Raw genomic sequence first — 18,610 nt, 5'->3', positions numbered from 1 at the left:
ACATGGTAATGCAGTTGTTATATACGGAGCTCCGGAGTGGCCAAAAAAGAGAAAAAACACATATATGTCAAGGCGATGTTTTACTACATCAAGAACTTGAAATGTGCAAGATATAATTCGTCCCCACGTTGTGGTTAATTTTTTCAATAAACTGACTGCGCCAAAGCCAGTCAGGAGAAGAGCAAAAACATCTTTTTTCATCGAGAAAAACCTTCAGTGCCGTTCTTTGCTCTTCAATATACGCAGGATATATTGCATCCTACACTAACCTCTTTAACTGTTGGCGTTGTTATTGAGCAACACACATCGTCGCACACAACTAGCATTAAACTATAGGCATAACTCATGCCATTGCTCCCAGTAGTTCCATAGAGCAGTGTTTCCCAACATGGGTGTGGCCAAAGTATTAAGGGGGGTTCAATTCAATTCAATTCAATTTTATATTGTATAGCGCCAAGTTATCTCAGGACACTTTTCAAAATGGAGCAGGTCTAGACCGAACTCCTTATAAAGTTATTGCAAGGCCTTCTTGATTTAAAGGGGTGTAAGAGAACTAAATATATACAGTACTCCTATATCTCAGCAATTTGGTATTTTCTGAACACAACTAAAGTAAATGAAATTGTTATTTTTAAAAGTTTAGATCGGTATGTAAGATCTAAAATTTAAGACCTGAACACAGTCAACACAGACCTATTTTCACAGTCATCACGCTCTGCTAAACATGCTCGTCTTAGAACAGTACGCAGTTAAAACAACCAAAGACCTAATAAAAGAATGAGAAGAAAACACTGAATTGGTCAAAGAAGAAGCCTATTAGGTCGGTATGATTTAAAAAAAAAAAAAAAATACATAATAAAGACAAGATTGTATAAAAGGTTCCTAAAAATATAACTCTGATATTGTCAAGATTCATGCAAATTGCGTGTTTTACACAAACTTCCTGCAGTTATTGTGTTCACTGTTTGGATTCATTGTACAGTTTATCAGTTTTTCTCTACTGTTATAGTTATGCGAAATATCCATAAAATATGTCACTGAGTCAGGGGTTAAGGACAGAAAAGGGGTTCCTTAAGAAAAAAGGTTGGGAACAGGCCCGGCCCTAACCAATTTGGCACCCTAGGCAAGATTTTAGGTGGCACCCCCCTTGCATCGCAATAAATAGCCCACACAAAGTATAAAATTTAACTACCTACAAAATAAAAACTGTAAACAAGTGATAAAATAAATTAAACTACACCACCACCTAGTCATCCTCACATCACCTGCTACAGTTGTACTCTCCTAGTCTTTCTTGCAGAAAAGTCATCTACAACATCATCACATGACAACTGATTTGATACCACATGATTGATGCTTATGATAGAAAGTCCACTGAGTTCTTGCATCATAGTGGATCTCAGGTAAGGTTTAATGAGTTTGAGCTTGGAGAATCTTCTTTCAGCAGCAGCCACTGTAACCGGAAGAGTTGGGTGTTACAGTCTAATAATAAAAGAAATGATTCCAAGAATAAAATTAAATAATAAAAATGAAAAACCTAAGAGATGCATTACTTTCACTGTACTGTACATGAATGATTGTAGGACCTTGTCGTCGTCTTATCATTACGAGAGACGCTTTATCCGTCTCTTAATTCAACAGCCATCATATTATTTTGATTCTGTTCCACCAGGAGAGTTTTCAAGGCCTCCTCTTTCCCTTTGACCTTTTTGACCCAGGCGTCTTATTATTATTTAATAGGCTTTGCTATGCAGTTAAATTAATGTGGGCTTTTTTCATACTAAGAAATAATAACACCGACTAGTTTTAGTATAAAAATATTGAAAGTTGCACCTTTTGTTGTTTTTTTTCTTCCCCCATTGTGGCGCCCTCTAGATGGACGGCGCCCTTAGCATTTGCCTATACTGCCTATGCCACGGTCAGCACTGGTTGGGAAGAACTGCCTTAGACAACACTTACTTGTCCCTAATCACTGTGGATGGATTTTTTTTTTATATTGTAATTTTCATCAGCAATATTTTTTAATTGTATTGACCAATTCTGAAGTTGATCTGATAAATTCCCCTTGGAGGAGTTGGTTGAAATACAACTCCAAAAACTGCAGAAAATGACCATGAAATTCAAAATGTCCGACTTCCTGTTGGGTTTGGGTTATGGGTCCAACAGGCTTTTTTGCTTGTCAGATCATGATACACATGCGTACCAATTTTCGTACATGTCAGCCATACGTGTCTTGGGGCTGACTCTGGGGGGAGGGCGTGGCTAAGCCATTTTGCAACGCCCATCTACGGGACCAAGACAATACGTAAGCCTTCGCCAAGACTGAAATGACAATGTACACTCAAATTCGTGTGTTCTGGCAGTACATCAAAATTTTACACCACGCCGCGGACACGCCCTTTAACAAAAACTCACTACAATCAAAATTTCAGGTGGATCTGATCAACCTGCTCGGAGTAAAACATAGACACAGAAGGTAGACATAGACATGTTCAGGGCGGGACTCTTATCAAACGTGAAGTTTCGTTGAGATCGGATCATGTATGCAGAAGTTATGACAGCTTTCTGTTTCATGGCGGGTCGTTGAAATTCGACGCCACACCACGGGCAGGCCATTTGACGGAATGTCGTAAATTGAACAACTTTTAATCATGAATGTCTTTAGATGGCACTATCCAAATGTGAAGTGGGGCTGATCAATTCCCTAGGAGGAGTCATTCAAATACAACGTGTGCAAATCGCCAGGAATGACCGCTAAATCCAAAATGGCCGACTTACGGTTGGGTTTGGGGTATGGCTCCTACTGGATTTTTTGTACATCAGGATAAGATCTATGTGTGTGCCAATTTTTATGCATATCGGTGAAAGGGCCCTGGGTGGCACAATTTATGGGCACCTGAGGGGCCATTCTGCCATGCTCAGAGTGGACCCCCAGATAATACGTAATGTTTTGCCACGACTGACATGAGCACCGCGTTTCATGAGTTTTTGAGCATATTGTGGCCTCAAAAAATGCTATTAATTTGGCACTAAAATAATAACACTTACAGAGCACGGTCAGTGCTCGGGCCCTAATTATACAAATTACAAAAAATGACTAGGTGCTTGCAACACTAGGTCAAAATGACAGTTATACATTACACACAGATTAGATTACATTTGTTTACATCTGTATTAACATGTATCTAAAGCAGAACCAACTGCCTGAAGTTCTGGCAGTGTTTTCAGCAAATCACTTTGAGGATAAGAAGCAATGAGAAATAGAAACAATAACAGTGGTTCAATGTTATTCCAGTTGTATCGTCATTCAGATCATTAAAAAAAATACTGGAGCTAATTTTGCCAAATCCTTTCTTTCCACCGCTGTGTGACACTGACCCTTCTCTGTTCCAGCATGTGTTTGATATGAGTCATCATCAGACTGGAACAAAGGCAAATCAAACAGCACCCTTCCATTTTGCTGATATGTAAATCTACCTCATTTGGCTATCAAAGACTTGCCTCACTCTGCACATTTTGTTTATCGATAAATACTTTGATGGGGCTGCAGCAAAGGATGAGGTTTACAGTGCATCCAGATGGGGAAGGTAAGATAAAACCCACCACATCCGTTTGCTTTTTACAGACATTTGTTCAAGATATTCAGGCTCAAAATAAAGAATTCACATTGTGTAATATAAAGTTTCCTCTTACCTTTTTCAACAGATCACATTTTTCGAGGAGAAGAATTTCCAGGGCCGCTGCTACAACTGTAGCAGCGACTGTGCCGACCTGCACACGTACTTCAGCCGCTGCAACTCCATCAGGGTGGAGAGTGGTGTGTGGGTGATCTATGAGAGACCTAACTACAAGGGTTTCCAGTACGTCCTCACCCCCGGGGAGTACGCCGACAGCCAGAAGTGGATGGCCTTCAGCGACAACGTCAAATCCTGCCGTGCCGTAAAGAATGTAAGAGTCCTCATTCAGTCTGCAGGCACTTATGTCAGATACAACAAAGGAATTTAGACATACAAATGTTTCTGGATAGAAAAGTGTTTGAAATTATGTTTGGGCAGTGAACAGCAAAGTGGGAATGTAACAAGGGAGGACTGAGCTGTGAACACTAAACAAGCAGCAATTTGCAGCTTTTGCAAGTTTGCCAAGAAGATGTTAAAGGTGAATATACAAGCTGAAAGGCTACATGCTGCACTAATGAACATTCAGTTCCCCGCAGCTCTACAGAGCATTTTAGCATCTTTCAGCTCATTGTTTTGATTTTACATCTCATACATTTAGTGTTTTGGTGAATTCACTCCATTCTCATCGATCTTCTTCCCAGCGTCCAGATACACTGCTACCTACCCAGAACCAAAGACAGACAGGCACAGCGACTATCTGCTCTTGGTAGCGACTAGCTGCTTACCACAGTGTAACATTTAACAGCTAAAGACCCAGATATTTTTTTATCAGAAACGTAGCCAAAAGGAGAGTGAATATTGGACTTATTAATATTGGATATTGGAAGGCTCAGAAACATGACTCCAAATGAAGGCTACTGTTGCTCCATGTCTGCTGGTTGTGAAAACTGTCAGAATTTGCTAACACATTAGCCACAACAAATCCGATGTGTTTAACTGTTGTTGATTTTCTGCCCAGGTTACCAAAATAATACCGCTTTAAGAACTTTGATTATTACCGGTATACAGAAATTATGAGAACCTATTTCAAATTTTATATTTCTACATTGAAATGATCAAAATGAGGCAACAGCAAATTTAGGTGGATAAAATGTTAGCAAAATAATTAGCTAAAAGTAAAGATACAGAATGTACTAATTCTATTTGAACTGAGAATTTAAACTTTTTTGGGTTATCGCCTGTGACCTGATGTTTCCCAGGGCAAAAGATCATCTCATTAGACCAATAGGGCTGGAATCGAACCTTGATACCTTGAATTTTTGGTTACCAACCAGTGTCCATGACATTGATAATCAAAAACTATAAAGTATCTAAAGTGGACGTTGACATTTTGCCAATTTTTCAATTCCACTGAAGAAAATTTTTATTTATAAAATTTTTATATTGTCTATATATCTCAAAGTACGGTATCAACAAAGTTCTATTTTGGTACCAAAACCTGGGCATCATATCAGAACTTATTTCAAAAATGCCAGCAGTTGTGATAGCTTACTTTTACATTATGTGTCTTGTGTTTGTAGGTTTATGGCAGTGCGTGGAAGCTGAAGCTGTATGAGAGGCCAGACTTCAGAGGGCAGATGGTGGAGTGCTCTGATGACTGTCCTTCAGTGTATGATACCTATAAGCTGCGTGAGGCTTACTCCTGTGTGGTGATCGATGGCACCTGGGTGTTCTATGACCTCCCCAACTACAAGGGGCACCAGTACCTTCTAGAGCGGGGCGAGTACCGGCAGCATGGTGACTGGGGGGCGTCCTCGCCTGGAGTCGGCTCCTTCCGCAGGGTCACAGAGTTTTAACTCTACCTCGGCTTTAGCCTTGGCCAGAAAGTGATTCAAGACCTTTCCAGATGCCTAAACTGACACCATCAATAAATGAGAAGCAAACTCTGACTGGTCTTATGGATTTTGTGTAAATATGGTTCATACTAGACCTAATGACACAAGGTATTTACAACAGACCCCAGTGAAAGCTATTATGACAGGTTGTAGCCACCGTATATTGTATTGTCTCGTCACATGGTTACATCAACATTCGACAACATCAACATATATTTTATCCAGAAATCATCATTGGATATCTGTATATGAGAAAAATAAAATAAGACATTATTCATATAATTTGTTATAGATTGGTACTGACTATTTTCCAAAAGAATCAATAAATAAAAAAATACTTAATAAATTCAAATAATTCAATGAGATGAGATATGTGTTTGATCTTGAGACTACGCAATAATGAAACTGCTATAACTGGCTAAATATGGCTAATGGTTTCTATTCCAAAAAAACAGGACTGCACTTCATTTCAATGGTTTATATATTCCAACTTCAACCATTGAGGAGGGACAAATCAGTGAAATCGACTCAGCTCAAAGCGTTTCATATCAAATGTCCTGCAGTGGCCTTGTTTTTGTCAGCAGGCTTTGCTGCATCCAGTGGCTTTTGGATGCTTTGCACTTTGCATTTGCATTGTTTAGGGAAACAGGATTCACTGCTTCAGAACAATGTGATAAGCCCAGATAAATATTTGAACCGCTGATTGAATAATTCAGTTCACACAAAGCAACTCATGTGCTTAGTTTTATTGTTCCTGTTCTGTATGAAGAGAATATTGGAGATTGCTGCTTTAATGCTTTATAGAACACCAAACCTAATAAATAATTATGGTATTAAGGTTTTACATAGAGAAAACACATATTTAGTGATTATATTTAATGTAGTACAACACAAACTATACAGTATTATTAGAGATAAATATAATTGTGTGCAAACTATGTGCTTCTAAACATCCAGGGTCAATTCCACAAGTGCAACAATGAGTCCAGTGAACTATTCTGGGTAATCTATGAGCAAACTACATGAGCTACCAGTATGTGCTGAACCCAGGAGAGTATCCAGACTACCAGAGCCAGCTGGGCATTGGTCCTGTCGCATTATTAGGAACGCAAGTTAAAGGTCCAGTGTAACATTTACATTTCTATTGGCAGAAATGGAATATAATCTAATATATAATGTAACATAGGTATGTTTTTATTAGTGTATAATCTCCTGAAGTATGAATCATTAAGTTTTTGTTACCTTACAATGAGTCGTTTTTATCTAGATGCTGTGGGTCACTTTCCATGGAGTCTGCTATGTTGAACCGCCATTTTTCTGCAGTAGCCCAGAACCGACAAACCAAACACTGGCTGCAGAGAGGAACTTTTGTGTTTTTTGCGAGTTTCGCAGCCACTGTAGTTTCTCCTACATTACAGCACTTTGTCACTCCCAGGTCATCTAATACAGGCGCGAGTGGTGTTCAGTTAGTTGCAATCTGCAACTTCACTGCTAGATGCCACTAAATCCTACACACTGGTCCTATAAACACAATTTATTTTGTCACTCAAATATAGGCTTATTTACAGAATGCTGTCTTGGATCTTAAATAATGCTGTTGCTAATTTAATAATTATTAAAAGTTAAAACTTAATATAAAGTCAACTTGAAAATACATTTTTTTCTATTTTGTTTTTAGCATAGCTCAAAATATATTCAATTCAATTCAATTTTATTTGTATAGCGCCAATTCATAACAGAATCTCAGGACACTTTTCAAAAAGAGCAGGTTTAGACTGAACTCCTTATAAAATATATATATACATCCTTTTAGTTTAATTCCAATTCAAGCAAAAAGACATAATGTAATCTTTAAAAACAGGTCACAGATAATATAATATTATTTTAATTAAGTAATATAACAGCAGTACAGGAACAGTGTTTTAACAGTGAGAGCCACTGAAACCATATATTTAATTGAATGGTATGCTGTTTTATAAACCAGAAACAAACTACAACTGAAATTTAAAATAAAAAAATACACATACTCATTAACTATTGCACTCTTGTGCATTTGTTTCCAATGTCAAGAAATCTTTTTCAAAAATTCCTCTCACTGCTCATATGTACATACTGTACCTGGCTATACATACAGCTTTTGAAATAATACAAAAACATTTATAGGTGTTATTTTTGAGACAGTCTTTGCATCAGCAGACAGGCACATAATGAAAACAGGAGGGCAACAAAAAATAATGAGGAAATTTGAGAATAAGCTGGTGTCAAACAGCATCCAGTAAAAATTTCAGCATCAACACACTAAGCAATCAAACAGCACATATAAAGACCATGTACTGTAATACAATTGCAGCATCAGCTAATGTCCAAAGTTAATGGAGAGCTCATTTGAATGACAATAATTCTACTGGCACTGCATTTCATCAGCCTTTATATGAATGTGGGCCATCAGTAATGCAGTGTGAATGAAGGGCTTTAATTTGATTGGGTGAGGAGGAACATAAGGTGATTATGGAGCGCACAGGAAAGGTGAGTAACACAGTGATACCATGATGCACTTCATACAGTCTGATTGGTCTGTAATTGTCCCTCAGGAATGATGTTCAGATGAAATGTGCAGTCATGTAACTGCAAATAATAGTGTATATACTACAAATTATATAATACATATATATATCATTCAGAAAGCTATATACATTATTTGAGTTAGAAAAATATTGGAATTACGGACTTGAAGCAGTGTTTTACTGTATTTATTTTCTTGTCACATATTACTTTCTAAATGTATTTAATGTTCCTGCACAAAGCCTTTGTTTTAGTAGGCCAACATGAATTTATTGGCCAAATGTTTCTAAATTTTGGTTTGTGATTTGTCAGCTTGATCTCACCCAGAATTCATCCTTGTTTGTGCAAAAATGACTCATGTCATCAGACTTTTGAAGCTGCAGTATTTGGTTTTTTTGGCCACTTGGGGGCAGCATAACATGCTAAAACATTACATTTGATATATTATCACCTTATTAAGTTATTATTGCAAATGTGTTTGCAAACAGTTGCCTATTTAATTTACCGCAGACACAGAACCAAACAAAGGACAACACTGGATATCAAATTTTTTAAATATCAAAGTTTTGGCCTCTTGGAACCCAACAGCTATCGCCTGAATACGATTTAGCGTTTGGAGGCAACAGTCCATGTTTCTGGGCTTTCAGTGTAGATAACAGATATTGAGACCGATTAGCAACTTAATGCGCAAAAATGACAAGAAAGATGCATTTCAGCTAAACTCTACAAACAGATATCTGCACATGAATGCAAATACCTTTTAGAAAAAAGCAAAATAATTGTCAGACGATAGCTGATAGATTATGAGATTGCACAGTGCGTTCCGCCTCTTTTGCTCTCCACACGGACTGTTTGCCTGCATGCAACCAATCCTGCTCAAACATGATCAATAATGCTTAGACTACAAATGGAAACCAGAATGCTTTTGATGCCAAAATCTTGGTCCCTTGCCTAAAGATTCTGCATTCATATGAAGACATGTGAGATCTGCAAATCTAGAAACATAAGTAGTTGCACATTGTTAACATTATTACAGACAGACTTCCTGGTTTAAATTTGACCTACTCACTGTCCTTAGTTGCATGCACAGTTTTGCTGTGGATGGAGAGATTATTACTGTAGTAATGGTAGTAAGGATAGGATTAGTAACAATGTATACAGCCATCTACTAGTCGATGTAGGGGTCTAACGGAGACTCCCGCTTGCAGATCTTCTTCTATGAGGACAAGAACTTCCATGGTAATCACTACGAATGTGGCAGCGACTGTCCTGAGCTCAGCTCCCACTTCATCCGCTGTAATTCCATCCGGGTGGAGAGCGGGGTCTGGGTCATTTATGAGAAACCCCAGTACATGGGCTACCAGTATGTCCTCATGAGAGGGGAGTACCCAAACTACCAGAGCTGGAATGGCTTCGGTGACACCATCCGCTCCTGTCGCCTCATCAGACACGTAGGTCCTGGAAAAAAGCTTTTGTGACAAAGCCAGAAAGACATGTATATATATATTTTATTATTTATTTTGGTTTTTACTCTTATTTAAATTACATGTGTTTCTATCACTTATTGTGCTGGTTTGCCAAGTTTCCTATATGTTTGATACCACACTCTTACATCCATCCATTAAATACAAAGCTAGAGTCAGGAGTCAAATTAGCATAAAGACTGGAGACCTTTTAAAGCTCACTAATTAAGATTTTATATTTTGGTTGTTGTTCAAGTCTTCCAGCAGGCACAGGATCCGCATCTACGAACATCCAGACTTCAGTGGTCAGATGATTGAGTTTAGTGAGGACATGCCCAACCTGCTGGACCGCTGGCGCTACCGTGATGTTAATTCTACTCACATCCAGGACGGTACTTGGGTCTTCTACGAGTATCCAAACTACAGGGGACGCCAGTACCTGCTGGAGAAGGGAGAATACAGACGGCACGCAGATTGGGGGGCCTTTGATCCGTCTGTAGGCTCCATTAGACGTGCTGTGGACTTCTAGACTGCAACTTAAACCCTTTCTCTGAGATTTACTCACCTGCAAATAAAAGCACACAAACCGCAGCAGAATTGATTTCATGTCTTGTGATTACAAAACAAATCATTCTGGAACAAATATACATAAATACAAGACAGGACTATGAAGTGTCATTTGCATGTGCCTGGCTGTGAGCTGGATGTTGATAGTTATATTAGCAGTGCTGAGTGGGTGCTAACATCTGGTGGCTAAACCCCGGTGCACACTGATGATTCAAGAGGATTCACCAACAAGGACCCATGGTATGCCAGCAGTCATTGTTGTTAGATGGCAGTCTGTGCCAGAGATGGCAGAAAAAAATAAAGCAGAACAGTCGAACAAAATCCACCACCCAGCTGGCGCACAGACACAACAAAAACAACAGAGAGTTGAGGGCAGGCAGCTGCAGGACTTCTATGGAGACCCTCGGGGATCGTACGATGGGAAAAAAAAGATATATATATATGTTTGTGTTCTCCCAAGAAATGTTTTGAGTGGAAAAAAGTACAGATGGATGGGATACATGTTGAGCAGCATGGCCTTCCAACGAGCATCTGTGAACAAAGTTATAAGGTGTGTACTTCTGTACAGTAAACAGTGAGGCCAGGCCGTTGGTTTGCAGTCAGGTACTGTGGAAAGGTTTGGCAAGAGGACGTAAAGGTTTGTTGGGAAAACACACTTTTTTTTCCACCTTAGGGGCTCCGTAGACATCAGAGGGGAAACCATAAAATGTTTTCTCTGTAAAAATGTATCCATTTTCTCCAAAATCTGTGACATAGACATATGACCACATATAAAGTAGTAAATGTGAGATCTCCAGAGTAAAGAACATAGACTGTATTAAACAATTTTAATGAAATAGCAGAAAACTAATTGTGAAAACTCAAAGAATATAAATATTTGCACATCATATAAACAATAAAGATACTTACTGATCACATATTTTCTATTCAGAGACACATTGTTCATGGCGGCTGTCAGTGTGGCCATGAACAGACTCCCTTCCTGGCTGCTCAGACGCGACTTCGCTCCGGTCGGCGAACTGACGCGATGACGCATCAGCGGCGGCTGAAAACGTTACCACCTGAGCGGAAAGCTCGCGCTCATTCCAGCTCCATGAAGACGTGTGGAGGAAGAGAGGAAGAGGAGGGAGACTGGAGGAAAACAACACAGACACCAGAGGGGTATTGCACAAAACCAGGATAAGGGATTAAGCCGGGATATGTTGGTTATCCTGGCTTAATTTAGCCTCAAGTCGGTTGCATGAAAGCAGGTTAAACTTATCCCGGCCAAGTTACTATGGTGATTTATTCTCTGCAGTTAGCCTGCTCCAGACCAGGCTAACAGCCAGGCTAACATTAATCCTAGTGATTCACCTGTATTTCCACCGTCAATCCTGTGAGGAATTAATGTGTTTTACAGCATGTCCATGGTCTTTCTAAGTATGTTGCATCATTTTAATTATCCTGCATTAAAATATTACATATATATTGTAATTTCTTATTTCATTTAAATCTGTTGGCTGTTTGTAATTGCAACAGTCTTTTTATATTAATTCAAATGGTAGTATTATTACTCAGGACAAGTGTTATATTGCTATGCTAATGAAGACTGCTCGTCAGACTGCATAAATATGTGTTTTATTGCAGTAATTGAGATTACAAAACACAGCTGATGAAGTTGCAAAGGTGTTTTCAATGAAATCTCTGACAAGGGCAATATAGTATATATATTATGGCATACCGTTTAGGAGATTAATCTTTGAATATATAAAATGAATCTTTGAATATATAAATGAACTTTGAATATATGGAATGAATCTTGACTGGTCATCAAGGCACTGCTGCCATCTTGTAGAAGTGAGAATGAGTCAGTCAGGAACCTTGTGGCAGCAATACTGAGCAATGAGGACATTATTAACTCATTGGCAAGTGCTTGTACGGGCCACAATCCTTCCCACAGTACCCGTGCCCAATACCGTTCTCCTGACGAAGAAGTTCACTCCCTTTTTAATGGTGGCAGGCCGGTTACAACAGGCCTCAGGCTAAATCCTGACAGAAAAAGCAAAAAAGTTTTCCAGTTTAAGAAAGTATTGTAATATTTCAACTGATGCCATTTTGTAAAACCAGCTAATTCAGAAGGCTATCACTTTGATGAAAAGGATACAACTAGGTTTTCAATTTCATTCAGTTCATTCATTTTTATCAGTTTATCCAAGATTCATTCCATATATTAAAAATTCATTCCATATATTCAAAGCTTCATTTCCTAAACGGCATGCCATAATATATATATATATATATATATATATATAATATATATCATTCACAGCTGTTCCCTCTTCATAATGGCTTGCCCTTTTTTGGAGGATGTGCTGGATGAGGAAGTCCTAATCCTCAGACGAGCATTTAGTCATGAAAGAGTCTTCTGGGACAGGTCAGACCCATTGGCCGTTGGAGATGACTGTCTCATTGAGAGATACAGATTCTCAGGTGATGGACTAAGATATTTATGTAGGCTGCTGGGTCCAAAAATACAGCACCAGACGGCAGGAAGCCATGCTCTCACTGTACCACAGATGGTCTGTGTTACAGTGAGATGTTTTGCAAGTGGGAGCTTCCTTTATTCTGTTGGGGATGCAGAGAACCTCAATAAAGGAACCATTTTGCAGTACATATCCTGGCTTGGTGGGCCGCCACCTGTGCCAGTTCTATGGGCTTTTTTTAACTGCTACAATCATACAGACATTTAACATGTCAGCAGACACCTAATCTATTCACCTCATTTGTTCACTGTTATCTACTTTAAAGTCACTTACCAGCCTGCTAAATGTTCTTGTATTTAACTTTAACTTGCTGCCAGGTCCTTTTATGGCCAGACAAGGTTGTTCTTTATGAAGGATAGAAAGATAAAATAGATAAAAATAGATTAAATGACACACATTGTGGATAATTGTTTGCACTTAATCATATTCTACATTTCCTGAGTAACATGTACCTCTACTTGCCACATTTAAAGCAAAGTGTACAACAGTTGATTAGTGGACTTAAAGTAACTCCTTTAGTCCTTTAATTGGAGCCTAATGATGACAGTTCGAGTGGAGCACTGTTTATTCATTGTACAGTTTTGGACTACTTAAGCATTAAGCCGGTCCGCTATTGTCTGCCAGGCTTTCTCTCTTTCTTTAATTATGGCATTGGTATTGCCTTTGTTTCTTCTATCTTCCACCTCTTCATAGAACTCCATCAGGAGCTGTTGTTCAGCGGCCGTGAAATATGAAGCGCGACTCTTATCCATGTTCCCATCGGTGATTCTGTGAGCGATCGCGAGGTCTATTTCAGTATGCCGTGAACACGCACTTATCCCGACTATCTACACCTGGCTTAACATAGCCGCACCTTTTAATCCTGGCTCGACAAACGTGCAACCGATTAAGCCAGGATGCGCCGAGCAGGCTAAGTCAAGCCGCGCTTGCTCACTTATCCTGGATTTCTTTATCCTACTTTTGTGCAATATCCCACTGGAGTTTCTTTGAGTTAGAAGGTCAGTCGGAGGCTGAACGGACACACAAACAAAAAACAAACAAAACAAACAAACAAACAAACAAACAAACAAACACAGGGTCGCTGAGTCTGTTGCTAGCTAGCTAACAGCTATGCTAACGTCGTAGAATCAAAGAAACGGCCCAGATTGACCCGAGGAGACAATCAGAGATTATTGTGAGGAGGAACAGGGCGTTTTAAACATTTGTTGTTGTTTTCTTGCTGTTATTGTCAGAGGAAATTGATGAGCATTCAGCGAACAGCCTCTGAACAACACAATGTCTTTTTCCTCCTGTGTGAGGATGTAAATACTGTAGGATTTCAGATATGGTTGATGAAGGTCATTATTATTCACAGCACTAACTGCTCAAACACTAACGTTGCTCTTGTGAAGCAGTAATGGCAGCAATAAGGTGACTCAGATATATTGATGGTTGGTACAGTGGCTGTTTGCTCTGTTCACAGCAAAGTCACATGCTCTCCTCATATGCCTGATTATTATTGATTATTATCGATTATTATTCCACCACTGTATCTGACAGGAACATATGTGGAAAGTGTGTCTTTATTCTTGAGGCAGTTCATAGGATACAACTATTGTCAGCATATAAAACTCTTCTTTATGTCAAACAATTGGCCACAAAGTCTGACTGTTGTTCCAATAATTGTACAGATTGCAGACCCCAATGTCACCTTCAGGAACAGAAATCCAAATACGTTATTTAGTGTTTCCTTGTTTCATACAAGCTTAACTGTGTTAATGTCACCAGTCACAACCAATGTCAAAATGAATTCTCTATGGTCAGTTCCTGAAGTTGGAGCTGTAGTTTTACTGAACATGATTATTTATTATCCAGTAACATTATTTACATTTTAATGGATTTTTCTGGAATACAGTTTTTCCTTCTTTGATATTTAAAGACACAGAGTGACATTTTCTCTCTGAGTGAATTAAATCTTTGAGCATGTGTTGCAGTGGTTGGAATTTTTATCAGAAAATTATATTATATTTATATTAAATGTCAGTATTTCTGTAATTTCATTTTTTACAATCAAACAGCTACTTAGGTTACCCAGGTTAGTTCAGTATTTTATTATTGTTTTAAAAACTTGACTCAGGAGGTGTCTGAAACATTAACAACAAAATAAATTATACGTATGCAACTGAACATTCTGATGATTTATTTTGTGTTTGATGGTTACAGGAGGACTGCTGTTGACACACTCTGTGAGAACTATGGAGGAGTCTTCAAGTTGGTCCACTTTCCAGGATGGGAGACAGTCCGGGGATACCAGGTGCTGTTAGCTTGTTCTCTTCTCTTTACAAACAGCAGAGGGCGCTGCTGTTTCTTCAGTGGACACAGAGCTTTGAATACTATTGTAGGATGTGGAACAAACCATTTGTTACCATCAAATAATTACAAAAGTCAGGCACAAAGCTGGTTCATGAATTACAAGAATTGCAGATAAACTGATTTGATAAGCTTATTATTGATTTATTGATTTGAACCCATAAAACATAAATTAATACATAACATCTTAATTGAATGATCTGTTAGATGGAGAAAAGCTTGTGCCACAATAATTAAATGTTTTTGAGTTCAAATATCTCCTTTTTGGGGTGTTTTTCCAAGCAGATATTGATATACCGTATGTGATTGTTTGTGATTAAATCAGTATATATTTCTGCCACCCTTTAAAGTCTCCATGCCCCCCCTCCTTCTGCCACCCCATGAATATTTCTATAGATCAGCCCCTGAATCTCTCATCCAAAACAAAACTCAGTTCATACTGTTATGATCTTAAATTGTTCAAAACAGTGACTTTTGTTTTTAGATCTATTATATCTCCTGGAATTTGATATATGTAATGTGTTGATAGCACAAATATTTTTTTTCCCCTTACATTGATATATGCTATATTAGGTGAAAGACTTGTATTAGGCTATCTGTACACTGACAAGATGTCTGGGATGTTTGGAATCGAAATAGCTGACAAAAATTGTATACAGATTAATGATGTCCGATGTCTAAAATACTTTGTAAATGATCCACATGAGACGAAAGAAAAGAGTAAAATAGTTTATTGTATCAGTAAAGATCAACAGAAGGCACAAATACAGTATCTGAGGGGAGACGTCACACCAGTGTCAGTATCTTTCTCCAGCCTCCACTCTACACCATGTGATCATATCGCAAAATATACCATTACATCCACTTTCTAAGGGTATGAGTCATTCCACCTTGGAGACGCTGAAACTGACGCAGTACATTAGCAGGCTAAACTCAGCAGCTCATGGTATGACGTAAAGCAAATGCAGCCTTTTGAAAAAATATATTCATATATAATTATACACATTTTCTACACATTGAAGCAAATCAACTATACAAAATGCAGAAAACTATCTCAGTACAATAACTGGTGAGCCGTTTGTAAGAAAGTCCATGCTTATTATTAGCATCATAGTGGCAGTATTACAGAATCAAAAATAGGAGCAGTACCTTTGTCATAAAACGGTTTAGGAAAAACTTACAAGTCCATATAATGCCAAAAATATTAGCTTTGAAAACAAGAAAAAGTACACAAAAGACATTTTAATATACATGTTTAAAGGCGGACCATAACATTTGGAAAATACAAGTGTGTCCCTTTCAAGCACTAGAAGGTGTTTAGAAGTAGATTAGTGAAGGAGTGCCATGGCTTTGAGATACTTTTTGGTTGAAATACAGATCCCAGAGTTTACGTACGCGAGGACTACAGCAACGGCCATGCTACTAAATTACAACTGAGGGTCACTGTGGCAGAGGGAAAAACCTGTGATTTTGAGAATAAAATATAAATATTGAGAAAAAAAGTAATATTTCAAGAATAAATTTAGTTTATGTAATGAGAAAAAATGTAAGTTCACTAAAAAACATTATCCGTTAGCTTGTGTGTCAAATCACAACTTTATTCTCATAATATTATGACTTGTGTTTCTCATAAATTATGACTATCTCAAAATATTATGACTTTTTGTAACATTATGATTCTATTTGAACTATTTTTGAAATATTAAAACTCTCTCAATTTATAACAACGTTATTCTTGAAATAAAACCAAATCCAAACTACACTAGTATTGGACAAAGAATTGCATTTTTTGTTGAGGGAGTGAGTTCAAATTAACAGTCTCAGATTCTCAGATCAGCTTCAGGCTGAATCATAGCTTAGCTAACTAAATATTTGGCAAAAGAGACATTTACTTACTCATAAATTCATCTTTTCTGCGACATATATAATGCAGGTATACAGCTTGAAAATTTCGAACACTGCTCAGTAATTCAGGTTCCTGCTGTTTTAAACATCTCATGTTTCCTCCAGCTGCCAGGCTGTGGACTCTAGTACGGGTAGCCGTCGGGGAAAGCCAGTCCCCGGACGCACTGCTCCCCTCCGTCAGCCAGGTACGGACCCTCCTCCTCGTAGCTGGGCAGGGGGAGGCCGTCTTCCTCGCTGGGAGGCAAGATGGCGTCCGGGTCGGCCTTCAGACTCGGCCTCTGGTTGTCAGGGAAAGCCATGGAGAAAAGCGCCTCGGGGTTGCATACAAACTTGTAAACATACCTTTCCCCAGCCACCTGTAGGACGAGCCAATCAGAGGTGAGAGAAATGAATGATGTTCATTGGACGATTATAGCTGACCATTTGGCAACTTCTGTGCAAATTTAAAAAAAACTTTTAAATGTTTTGTCAACTGGAAATACACCTAAGAGGTGCTTTACCGTGTTTTATCTACCCTAGGGGCATTCAAGGGGGCATTCAAGGGGGCATTCAAGGGGGCACAGTTAAACCTGCGTATCAGTATTTAATGCATCAACAGAAGACTTATCTAGCTGTGAATGTTGAGTGAACAGGCCAGGAGACAAACAGATATGACGACAGGATCATTTCAAATATGAAATTGTTTTTGGTCTACATGAGTGACTGTGTCAATGAAACACCAGATTATGTTGAAAAGCAAGCTTTTTCTCAAGGAGCATATTCCTAACCTTGAAAACAGAACGGTTAAAATGTAGCATTTTCAAAACTTTTTAAACCTTGTACAAAACCTGGATCTCACCCCACCATCAGGCTAAATATCATAACTACTCATTCAACGACTGTAGAATGAGTGTGAATAATAGCTACCTATGAAGATTATTAATCTTCTGTATGAGCCTGTACTTTATTTATCACTTTATTTCTACTGTACATTTTTGTCATAGTTTTTGTTAAAAAAAAAAAAAAAAAAGTTGGCACATCCATAACAGCAGATTCCAATCTAACCGACACTTGTAGAATAAATGTGCAACCACGTATAAGAGCACTGGAGGAGAGAAGTGAAACATGACCTGCCTTTACCTTCTGCATGATGCCCTTCTCATAGTAATATCTCAGTGAGCGGCTCAGCTTGTCGTAGTTCATTGCCGGTCGATTCTTCTGGATCCCCCACAGCCGAGCCACCTGAACACAGGAGGAAAGGAAAGGTAATCACGGCACACTAAACCAAATATATTTCACCATTTTCTACATTAAGCCTTTAATGAGGACCCTGTGTGGGATTCGGTGATGGCTGACCTCTTCAGGATCTATTAGTTTGAACTCCATGTTGCGTCCCGTCCAGACGATCAGGTGTCCGTTGGCCGGGTTGTCCAACAGCGTGAGCAGGAACTGCCAGAGCTGCAGGGAGCCGCGGCGCTGGTACGGCAAACCCTCCTGCTTCACTTTACCTGCATACACAGTCAAACAGGACACAGTGAGAATCAGGTCTGTTCCTCCTAGATTATCAGTTGTTATAAATACTAATGCTATCCTTTAAAGCTCAAATTCACTCTAGTCCTACCTTCCAGTCTTTCTGGCACAACACAAGTGTCGTCATAGTACAAATGTGGCTCTCTGTCATGACTGAACCCTGTGGCATAAAAAATAAAATATTGGTAAACTCTGCAGGCTCAGGCAAAACAACAAAAACT

The 18,610-nt window shown here is 38.7% G+C and overlaps 3 protein-coding genes across 8 annotated transcripts in view; 2 read left to right on the top strand and 1 right to left on the bottom strand.

Annotated features, from left to right (window-relative positions):
- The first annotated feature begins 3,533 nt into the window (after positions 1 to 3,533).
- Positions 3,534 to 5,473, top strand: LOC127378598 (gamma-crystallin M2-like). 2 transcript variants are annotated; one of them, XM_051427608.1, is made up of 3 exons: positions 3,534 to 3,587; positions 3,706 to 3,939; positions 5,198 to 5,473. In XM_051427608.1, exons 1-3 carry the CDS (start codon positions 3,579 to 3,581, stop codon positions 5,471 to 5,473), a joined length of 519 nt encoding a protein of 172 aa, XP_051283568.1. In that variant the 5' UTR covers positions 3,534 to 3,578. The 2 variants fall into 2 exon arrangements, with proteins under 2 accessions (XP_051283568.1, XP_051283567.1); XM_051427607.1 differs by having other exon boundaries at positions 3,706 to 3,948.
- Positions 5,474 to 7,871: 2,398 nt separating this feature from the next.
- On the top strand, positions 7,872 to 10,066 carry LOC127378483 (gamma-crystallin M2-like). Of its 2 annotated transcripts, none has more exons than XM_051427343.1 (3): positions 7,872 to 7,880; positions 9,283 to 9,525; positions 9,794 to 10,066. In XM_051427343.1, the coding sequence occupies exons 1-3, from the start codon at positions 7,872 to 7,874 to the stop codon at positions 10,064 to 10,066; spliced, it is 525 nt and encodes a 174-aa protein (XP_051283303.1). The 2 variants fall into 2 exon arrangements, with proteins under 2 accessions (XP_051283303.1, XP_051283302.1); XM_051427342.1 differs by lacking the exon at positions 7,872 to 7,880 and adding an exon at positions 8,021 to 8,038.
- A 5,623-nt stretch (positions 10,067 to 15,689) lies between these two features.
- Positions 15,690 to 18,610, bottom strand: part of LOC127378482 (ETS translocation variant 5) — a 79,443-nt gene continuing 76,522 nt past the window's right edge. For 2 of the 4 annotated variants that reach the window (XM_051427341.1, XM_051427337.1), the window contains 4 exons: positions 18,481 to 18,549; positions 18,216 to 18,367; positions 17,994 to 18,101; positions 15,690 to 17,236 (listed from right to left, as the gene is read on the bottom strand). In XM_051427341.1, coding sequence (XP_051283301.1) covers positions 17,003 to 17,236; positions 17,994 to 18,101; positions 18,216 to 18,367; positions 18,481 to 18,549 — 563 coding nt within the window. In that variant the 3' untranslated portion in view covers positions 15,690 to 17,002. The remainder of the gene's footprint in view (positions 17,237 to 17,993; positions 18,102 to 18,215; positions 18,368 to 18,480; positions 18,550 to 18,610) is intronic. The other 2 variants (XM_051427338.1, XM_051427339.1) reach the window with 2 other exon arrangements.

This window comes from Dicentrarchus labrax, unplaced genomic scaffold (assembly GCF_905237075.1).
Source record: "Dicentrarchus labrax unplaced genomic scaffold, dlabrax2021, whole genome shotgun sequence".
In the NCBI taxonomy this organism is placed as follows: domain Eukaryota; kingdom Metazoa; phylum Chordata; class Actinopteri; family Moronidae; genus Dicentrarchus; species Dicentrarchus labrax.
The sequence above is the reverse complement of the archived record's forward strand: the minus strand, read 5'-3'. Positions and strand labels throughout refer to the sequence as shown.